We start from the raw sequence: 10147 nt of genomic DNA, 5'->3' as shown, positions 1-10147 counted from the left end.
CTGACTGACTTCCCAAGTACTTAGGCCAGTGCTCCGCACACAGTAAGCGCTCACTAAATACGATTGACTGACTTCCCAAGTACTTAGGCCAGTGCTCCGCACACAGTAAGCGCTCACTAAATACGACTGACTGACTTCCCAAGTACTTAGGCCAGTGCTCCGCACACAGTAAGAGCTCACTAAATACGACTGACTTCCCAAGTACTTAGTCCAGTGCTCCGCCCACAGTAAGCGCTCACTAAATACGACTGACTGACTTCCCAAGTACTTAGTCCAGTGCTCCACACACAGTAAGCGCTCACTAAATACGACTGACTGACTTCCCAAGCGCTCAGTCCAGTGCTCCGCCCACAGTAAGCGCTCACTAAATACGACTGACTTCCCAAGTACTTAGGCCAGTGCTCCGCACACAGTAAGCGCTCACTAAATACGACTGACTGACTTCCCAAGTACTTAGTCCAGTGCTCCGCACGCAGTAAGCGCTCACTAAATACGACTGACTGACTTCCCAAGTACTTAGTCCAGTGCTCCGCCCACAGTAAGCGCTCACTAAATACGACTGACTGACTTCCCAAGTACTTAGTCCAGTGCTCCGCACGCAGTAAGCGCTCACTAAATACGACTGACTGACTTCCCAAGTACTTAGTCCAGTGCTCCGCACGCAGTAAGCGCTCACTAAATACGACTGATTGACTTCCCAAGTACTTAGTCCAGTGCTCCGCCCACAGTAAGCGCTCACTAAATACGACTGACTGACTTCCCAAGTACTTAGGCCAGTGCTCCGCACACAGTAAGCGCTCACTAAATACGACTGACTGACTTCCCAAGTACTTAGTCCAGTGCTCCGCACACAGTAAGAGCTCACTAAATACGACTGACTGACTTCCCAAGTACTTAGTCCAGTGCTCCGCACGCAGTAAGAGCTCACTAAATACGACTGACTGACTTCCCAAGTACTTAGGCCAGTGCTCCGCACGCAGTAAGCGCTCACTAAATACGACTGACTGACTTCCCAAGTACTTAGGCCAGTGCTCCGCACACAGTAAGCGCTCACTAAATACGATAGACTGACTTCCCAAGTACTTAGTCCAGTGCTCTGCACACAGTAAGCGCTCACTAAATACGACTGATTGACTTCCCAAGTACTTAGTCCAGTGCTCTGCCCACAGTAAGCGCTCACTAAATACGACTGATTGACTTCCCAAGTACTTAGTCCAGTGCTCTGCCCACAGTAAGCGCTCACTAAATACGATTGATTGACTTCCCAAGTACTTAGTCCAGTGCTCCGCCCACAGTAAGCGCTCACTAAATACGACTGACTGACTTCCCAAGTACTTAGTCCAGTGCTCCGCACACAGTAAGAGCTCACTAAATACGACTGACTGACTTCCCAAGTACTTAGTCCAGTGCTCCGCACGCAGTAAGAGCTCACTAAATACGACTGACTGACTTCCCAAGTACTTAGGCCAGTGCTCCGCACACAGTAAGCGCTCACTAAATACGACTGACTGACTTCCCAAGTACTTAGGCCAGTGCTCCGCACACAGTAAGCGCTCACTAAATACGATAGACTGACTTCCCAAGTACTTAGGCCAGTGCTCCGCACACAGTAAGCGCTCACTAAATACGACTGATTGACTTCCCAAGTACTTAGTCCAGTGCTCTGCCCACAGTAAGCGCTCACTAAATACGACTGATTGACTTCCCAAGTACTTAGTCCAGTGCTCTGCCCACAGTAAGCGCTCACTAAATACGATTGACTGACTTCCCAAGTACTTAGTCCAGTGCTCCGCCCACAGTAAGCGCTCACTAAATACAACTGACTGACTTCCCAAGTACTTAGTCCAGTGCTCCGCACGCAGTAAGCGCTCACTAAATACGACTGATTGACTTCCCAAGTACTTAGTCCAGTGCTCCGCCCACAGTAAGCGCTCACTAAATACGACTGACTGACTTCCCAAGTACTTAGTCCAGTGCTCCGCACGCAGTAAGCGCTCACTAAATACGACTGATTGACTTCCCAAGTACTTAGTCCAGTGCTCCGCCCACAGTAAGCGCTCACTAAATACGACTGACTGACTTCCCAAGTACTTAGGCCAGTGCTCCGCCCACAGTAAGCGCTCACTAAATACGACTGACTGACTTCCCAAGTACTTAGTCCAGTGCTCCGCACACAGTAAGCGCTCACTAAATACGACTGACTGACTTCCCAAGTACTTAGTCCAGTGCTCCGCCCACAGTAAGAGCTCACTAAATACGACTGACTGACTTCCCAAGTACTTAGTCCAGTGCTCCGCACGCAGTAAGCGCTCACTAAATACGACTGACTGACTTCCCAAGTACTTAGTCCAGTGCTCCGCCCGCAGTAAGCGCTCACTAAATACGACTGACTGACTTCCCAAGTACTTAGGCCAGTGCTCCGCACACAGTAAGCGCTCACTAAATACGACTGACTGACTTCCCAAGTACTTAGGCCAGTGCTCCGCACACAGTAAGCGCTCACTAAATACGACTGACTGACTTCCCAAGTACTTAGTCCAGTGCTCCGCACACAGTAAGCGCTCACTAAATACGACTGACTGACTTCCCAAGTACTTAGTCCAGGGCTCCGCCCACAGTAAGCGCTCACTAAATACGACTGACTGACTTCCCAAGTACTTAGTCCAGTGCTCCGCACACAGTAAGCGCTCACTAAATACGACTGACTGACTTCCCAAGTACTTAGTCCAGTGCTCCGCACGCAGTAAGCGCTCACTAAATACGACTGACTGACTTCCCAAGTACTTAGGCCAGTGCTCCGCACGCAGTAAGCGCTCACTAAATACGACTGACTGACTTCCCAAGTACTTAGGCCAGTGCTCCGCACACAGTAAGCGCTCACTAAATACGATAGACTGACTTCCCAAGTACTTAGTCCAGTGCTCTGCCCACAGTAAGCGCTCACTAAATACGACTGATTGACTTCCCAAGTACTTAGTCCAGTGCTCTGCCCACAGTAAGCGCTCACTAAATACGACTGATTGACTTCCCAAGTACTTAGTCCAGTGCTCCGCCCACAGTAAGCGCTCACTAAATACGACTGATTGACTTCCCAAGTACTTAGTCCAGTGCTCCGCCCACAGTAAGCGCTCACTAAATACGACTGACTGACTTCCCAAGTACTTAGTCCAGTGCTCCGCACACAGTAAGAGCTCACTAAATACGACTGACTGACTTCCCAAGTACTTAGTCCAGTGCTCCGCACGCAGTAAGAGCTCACTAAATACGACTGACTGACTTCCCAAGTACTTAGGCCAGTGCTCCGCACACAGTAAGCGCTCACTAAATACGATAGACTGACTTCCCAAGTACTTAGTCCAGTGCTCTGCACACAGTAAGCGCTCACTAAATACGACTGATTGACTTCCCAAGTACTTAGTCCAGTGCTCTGCCCACAGTAAGCGCTCACTAAATACGACTGATTGACTTCCCAAGTACTTAGTCCGGTGCTCCGCCCGCAGTAAGCGCTCACTAAATACGGTCGATTGCCATCATCATCATCACCACCATCAACCCGATCACCTCGGAAGCTCCCCCGGGGCTCGGCACGGGGCGAGCACTTAACGGACGATGAGGAGGAGGACGATAAGGGATCAAAGCTGCCAGCCCGGGGCGGGGGGCGAGGCTTCCTCCGCCACGTCAGGAGGGCCGGGGCCATAAATAGGCGGCGCGGCGGCCAGGCGGCCAGACCGGCCGGAGCTGGGGTGGCGGGAGCGTACTGAGCGCCAGGCTCGGAGGGGGTAGGTGAGTGAGTGCCCCAGCCCCCCCCACCACTTGCAGAGAGAGCCGGGCCACTGCCCGGGGAGAGGCCGGTGCGGGGCAGAGCGGGGCCCCCATGGCGCCCGGGCCCTGAGCCCCCCGTCCCCCTTCATCCCTCCCCCCCCCCGTCCCCCCCCCCAGGGGCCGCGATGACTCTGAACCGCGGGGACAAGTTGCGCTGGCTGGACAAGCGGCGCGGGAGCACGCCGCTGGCCGCCCAGCACCAGCTGCACCGGCGCAGCATGCCGGTGGACGAGCGGGACCTGCAAGCGGCGCTGCCCCCCGGCCCGGCCCCCGCCCCCGCCGCCGCCCCCGCCCCGGGCGAGCTGGCGGCCGGCCGGCCCCCCCGGGACGGCTGGGCCTCCGACTCGTCCGGCTCCCTCGCCTCCTCGGCCAGCGAGGCGGACGGCCGCCTCTACAAGGTCATCCTGCTGGGCGAGCACGGCGTGGGCAAGACCAGCCTGGCGCGCATCTTCGGCGGGGTCGACGACGGCCCCGACGCCGACGCCGCGGGTGAGGGGCCGGGCGCCGCGCCCCCTCCTGGCGGAAAGGGGCACGGACGGAGGGAGCGAGGGAGGGAGGGACGGAGGGAGGGAGGGAGGGAGGGAGGGAGGGAGCGCGGGGCCGGCCGCGGCGCCCCCTCCTGGCGGGACGGGACAGGGCGGGGCCGGGAGGAGCGCCCCCTCCTGGCGGGCCGAGAAAGGGCCGGGAGGAGCGCCCCCTCCTGGCGGGACGGGACAGGGAGGGCCCGGGCGGAGCTCCCCCTCCCGGCGGGCCGGGAGAAGGAGGGGCCGGGCGGAGCGCCCCCTCCTGGCGGGACGGGACAGGGAGGGCCCGGGCGGAGCTCCCCCTCCCGGCGGGCCGGGAGAAGGAGGGGCCGGGCGGAGCGCCCCCTCCTGGCGGGACGGGACAGGGAAGGGCCGGGCGGAGCGCCCCCGCCTGGCGGGGCCGGGCGGAGCGCCCCCTCCTGGCGGGACGGGACAGGGAAGGGCCGGGCGGAGCGCCCCCTCCTGGCGGGCCGAGAAAGGGCCGGGAGGAGCGCCCCCTCCTGACGGGCTGGGAGAGGGAGCGGCCGGGTGGAGCGCCCCCTCCTGGCGGGCCGGGACAGGGCGGGGCCGGGCGGGGCGCCCCCTCCTGGCGGGCCGGGACAGGGCGGGGCCGGGCGGGGCGCCCCCTCCTGGCGGGCCGGGACAGGGAAGGGCTGGGCGGAGCGCCCCCTCCTGGCGGGGCCGGGCGGGGCGTCCCCTCCTGGCAGGGCCGGGGCCCGGTGGCCAGGGAGCCCGCAGCTGAGGACTATTGGGGGGCCAGGGATGGACACAGGAAAGGAAACCGGGGAGAGGCGCACTGGGAGGACCAACAGCACCGTCCACGCGTCCCGTGCCTCTGTTGTCCCCAAACGTTTTCCCAGCGGCGATTTCATTTCATCCTCACCACGGTCCGGGGAGGTGGGCAAGGCAGGGGGCTACCACCCCCAGCATCTAGAGAAGGAAGTGGAGGCCCAGAGCGGTTCAGTTATTTGGCCCAAGGTCCCACGGCAGGCCAGCCAGCGCCACAGCCGGGACCAGAACCCCCAGATCTCCCGGTTCACGGCAGGCCCAGCTTCCGTCCGGGAGTTGATGCCGCCCCGTCTCCCAAGGAGAGAAAGCAAAGTAGGGAAAAGAAGTAGAAGGGGAGGGGGAGAGAGAGAGACAGACAGACAGACAGACAGGCAGACAAAGATGGCGTGAAAGAGAAAGTTTGACAGAGGAAAGATGGAGTGAAAGAGAAAGTTTGACAGAGTGAAAAAGGAGAGGAAAAGTGAAAGAGAGCGTGGGAGAGGATGTGTTTAAGCGTGAGTGTGTATGAGTGCGCGCCTGCACGCAAAGCCACAAAGCCTTGACCCCCGCGTCACGAGTGGAGTCTATCCGGGGCCTACACTTTCCATTCTGGAAAGAGCCGTGGCCTGTAGGCTACTGGACCAAGAGGGGCTGAGAGGACTTGGGAGAAGCTTGGGCCACAGTTCCTGAGGTGCAGAGCAGGCGCGTCTTCCCTCACACGGGAATGGGTGAGGGTGAGATCAGGCCTGCTGTGAGAGGCCCTGTTGGGGCTCCTCTAGCAGAGGAGCTGAACTGTCCTTTCCAAGCGCTTGGTACAGTGCTCTGCGCACAGTAAGCGCTCAATAAATACGATTGAAAGAATGGATGAATGAATAAGGGACAGCAGCGTTCACTAGCTTTGGCAAGAGACGGGGCGAGCAGCTTCTAAAGACGCTGAGAAAGAAACTCAAGACTTTATGGAAGAACGGCGAAGGTCGAACTCAAAGCAGAACAACCAGGGGTTGGGGGCTCTTCCAGCCCTCGTTCCTGGCCTCGTTCGTGAGCTCCAGGCAGCTCCTTTGCCCGACACCAGCCATCTACTTGGATGGGGATTTCTGCGTCCTGCCCACTTCCTTCCCAAGGGCCCCATCCCCTGGCCCGGGAGAAATGGGGGTGGTCCCCGGGAAAGAGAGGAAAAGCCTCCGGCAAGGCAGAGCGCAACCCTCCAGACCTTTGAAAGTTAGGATAGGTCTCTACGGCCGGCCGCCGCTGCCACCACCCTCGCTCTCCCCCTCCCCGCTGTCTCTAGCTCACGCATGTTTACTATCCAGGCCCTTTTAGACTGTGAGCCCACTGTTGGGTAGGGACGGTCTCTATATGTTGCCAATTTGTACTTCCCAAGCGCTTAGCACAGTGCTCTGCACATAGTAAGCGCTCAATAAATACGATTGATGATGATGATGATGGTGGGGGATCAGGAGTGATGGGATTTTCTTGATGTGTTTCCCCTAGGGAACACTTACGACCGGTCGATCATGGTAGATGGGGAAGAAGCCTCTCTTGTGGTGTTTGACATTTGGGAGCAGGTATTTCCTTACCGACTAACGGGGGACTCTGCTTGACTAACCTGGGTCTCGGCTTGAATGAAGGATTGTCGGGGGAAGAGGTGGAAGAGGAGCAGGAGCAGCAGCAGCACTTACTGAGCGCCCACTCGTTGCAGTGCACCGTACTAGACCCTTGGGGAGTTGCTTTGGCGGCCCTGGGGAGTCACAGGATTCCTGGCAGAGACGTGGCTTGCCCCACCGGGAGCATCCAAGCCAGCCTGCCAAAGCTCCGTAACATAACTCTGCTGTTTTGTACTCTCCCAAGTGCTTAGTACAGTGTTCTACACGCACAGTAAGTGCTCGGTAAATACCACTGATCGCTTGACTGAGTCACTGGGTCGGCCTCGGCAGCTTACTTCAAGTCCCTTCTCGGTCCGCTGTGGCAGAGAGACTCATCTCTAAAGCCGTTCTAAAGCTGGGCAGTCATTGCCCCAAACCGATTCCCAGAGAGCCAGGAGGAATAATAATAATAATAATGATGGCATTTATTAAGCGCTTACTACGTGCAAAGCACTGTTCTAAGCGCTGGGGAGGTTACAAGGTGATCAGGTTGTCCCACCTGGGGCTCACGGTCTTCATCCCCATTTTACAGATGAGGGAACGGAGGCACGGAGAAGTGAAGTGACTTGCCCAAAGTCACACAGCTGACAATGGGCAGAGCCGGGATTTGAACCCATGACCTCTGACTCCAAAGCCCGGGCTCTTTCCGAGAGGAGGCGGAGAGCGGCGGGTGTGGCAGGAGGGGCCGTGGCTGGGAGGCTGCGGACACTTGCACGGGGCTGATGAGGAGTTTCCCGGGATCCTCATCCTCCCCTCTGGAGCCTACCCTGGCGCTTAGTACGATGCTTGGCATCTAGCAAGCGTCTAGTGGTCTCCCAAGCGTTTAGTACGGTGCTCTGCACGTAGTAAGCACTCACTGCCATTGATTGACGGATTGCTCGATTGCTTAACAAATTCCACAGTCCTTCTTCTTCTTGTTTAGTTCTCCTGTCCTCCCTTTGATCCTATGCTCTCATCCCTTGAGGAAAAGTGCTCCTCCATGGAATAAATTGACTAACTGCAAATCGACTGCGTGGAGGCGGAGAACCGGCTTAATATTTTTTTAAATCGTACTTGTTAAATGCGTGCTACGTGCCAGGCACGGTACTAAGCGCCGAGGTACATACAAGCTAATCAGATTGAACTTCTAGACTGTGAGCCCGCTGTTGGGTAGGGACCGTCTCTATACGTTGCCAACTTGGGCTTCCCAAGCGCTTAGTCCGGTGCTCCGCACACGGTAAGCGCTCAAGAAATACGATCGAACGAACGAGTGACTGAACTTAGCCCGCGTCCCACCCGGGGCTCACCGTCTTAATCCCCGTTTTACAGAGGAGGGAACCGAGGCAAAGAGAAGAAAAGTGACTTGCCCCAGGTCACCCAGCAGACAAGGGGCAGAGCTGGGATTAGAACTCAGGTCCTCTGACTCCAAGGCCCACCCGTGCTCCATCCACTAGACCACGCTGCTGGAAAGGGAAATGAACCCACGCCCAACCCCTCAGAGCCCACCACCGGGCAGTCGGTCGGTCAATCGTGTTGATTGAGCGCTTACACTAAGGGCTTGGGCGAGTACGGCAGGACAATATGACATACAAATCCCCTGCCCGCGGCAAGCTTACGGTCTAGAGGAGCTTACAAGCCAAGCGCCCCGACTCCCTCTTTGGAGCCGAGCCCGCGGGAGGCTGGGAGGCGGGTGGCCACTCGAGGGTGACATTCCTTCCCCTCCAGGATGAGGGTCAGTGGCTTCCCAGCCACTGCATGAAGATGGGAGATGCCTACGTCATTGTATACTCGGTCACCGACAAGGTCAGCTTCGAGAAGGCCTCGGAACTGAGGATCCAGCTACGGCGGGCGCGGCAGACGGAAGACATTCCTATCATCCTGGTGGGCAACAAGAGCGACCTTGTCAGGTCCCGAGAGGTGTCCGTGGACGGTGAGTAGTGCCAGCCCCGGGGCACGGGCCCGCTGACAGAATTCCTGTCCCCCCGGCACCGAACTGTCGGTCCCCAAGTGGGGCCTACTCCAGGCCCGCGCGTGCTCCCCTCTGGGCCTCACCTCTCTGCGATGTGGGCACCCCACGGCCCGACGGGGATCTCCGGGGAGGGGCAGGTGGGGTTGCGTGGGTGCCGTTGTGGAGCCGGGAGGGTGCGTGGGGGTCCCGGAGGGACGCACTGGGTGGGTGCCTCTGCTCTGGGGACATGGCGGCCCGGAGCTGAGCTTGGGGACTCCCCTCCTCCCTGGGGACTCTGCAGAGCGGGGTTGGGCTGGTTAGTGGGGAGAGCCATCCAGGCCAGCCGGGATTTCCAGCTGAGGGAGGGAGAAGGCGAGGTCACCCCCGTTTCCACAGGGAGGTCACCTGGCGAGTCAGGGCCCGGACCCAACCGGCCAGTCCGGCAGCCACGTTTCCGGAGCCTCCGACTGGCCGTCCGGGGCCCCCACGGGGAAACAGCCGCGGGATCCGCGGCCCCCTTCCCCAGCCTCCCCCCACCGCCGTCCCCCCGGCGCGCCCCGCTGAACGACCCCTTTCCCTCTCCAGAGGGCCGGGCCTGCGCCGTGGTGTTTGACTGCAAGTTCATCGAGACCTCGGCGGCCCTCCACCACAACGTGCAGGATCTGTTTGAGGGCATCGTGCGGCAGATCCGGCTCCGCAGAGACAGCAAAGAGGACAACGCCCGGAGGATGGCCAACACGAAGCGGAGGGAAAGCATCGGCAAGAGGGCTAAGCGTTTCCTAGGGAGAATTGTGGCCAAGAACAATAAGAAAATGGCCTTCAAGGCGAAGTCCAAGTCCTGTCACGACTTGTCTGTGCTCTAGGGCCCTGGGACGGACCGGAGGCCGCCCGGGGTGCTTGGGAAACAGCCCCGGACTGATTGGGACGGGAAATCTGGACAGGCCCCGACAGTGGCCACCGACGGGTCACGGTGACAGACAACCGGCCGCCGTCTGGCTTGGCCTGGTCCGGTCCGGACCGGTCTCCCCTCCGCGCCACAAGTCTCCCGCGCAGCTGCCGCAGGAAGAGTCTACTGCTGAGGACTGCAGCTCGGGGCGGGCAGTAAGTAGAACCCACTTCGGCGCCGGGCAGGCCCCTGGGTTGCCACTGTGTTCGACTGGTCGTTTTTCGTCCTGTCCCGGGGGATGCAGGTGGTGCCGACGGAGCGGAGAGAACGGGGCTGGATCCTCCAGCAGCCTACTTGGCAGGCCCACGCGTTTTCACCAGTAAATAGACACGACGAAGACGTTTTCAAGACACCCTCGGGGTAGTTCATCCACATCCAGATTGGGGATAGATAATCAAAATATATGCATATATCTATGTATGTATGTATATATATGTATATTGGAGTTTCGTATGTTTTATGAAGTAAATTCATTTGCACTTCCATCAACTGCTATCCAATTTGTTACTTGTTTACA

The 10147-nt window shown here is 58.4% G+C and overlaps 1 protein-coding gene across 1 annotated transcript; it reads left to right on the top strand.

Annotated features, from left to right (window-relative positions):
- The first annotated feature begins 3916 nt into the window (after positions 1-3916).
- Positions 3917-10147, top strand: RRAD (RRAD, Ras related glycolysis inhibitor and calcium channel regulator). The gene is made up of 4 exons (XM_038740781.1): positions 3917-4311; positions 6606-6679; positions 8462-8666; positions 9270-10147. The coding sequence occupies exons 1-4, from the start codon at positions 3948-3950 to the stop codon at positions 9545-9547; spliced, it is 921 nt and encodes a 306-aa protein (XP_038596709.1). The 5' UTR covers positions 3917-3947; the 3' UTR covers positions 9548-10147.

The sequence above is a fragment of the Tachyglossus aculeatus genome, chromosome X1 (assembly GCF_015852505.1).
Source record: "Tachyglossus aculeatus isolate mTacAcu1 chromosome X1, mTacAcu1.pri, whole genome shotgun sequence".
Lineage (NCBI taxonomy): Eukaryota > Metazoa > Chordata > Mammalia > Monotremata > Tachyglossidae > Tachyglossus > Tachyglossus aculeatus.
This window is presented reverse-complemented; position numbering and strand designations above follow the sequence as displayed.

What these genes read in the sequence shown, in the direction of transcription:
- RRAD (XM_038740781.1), top strand. Translation starts at nt 3,948, where the DNA reads ATGACTCTGAACCGCGGGGACAAGTTGCGCTGGCTGGACAAGCGGCGC. An exon ending in TGTTTGACATTTGGGAGCAG is followed by an intron (nt 6,680 to 8,461) that starts GTATTTCCTTAC and finishes CTTCCCCTCCAG; the next exon opens with GATGAGGGTCAGTGGCTTCC. An exon ending in CCGAGAGGTGTCCGTGGACG is followed by an intron (nt 8,667 to 9,269) that starts GTGAGTAGTGCC and finishes TTCCCTCTCCAG; the next exon opens with AGGGCCGGGCCTGCGCCGTG.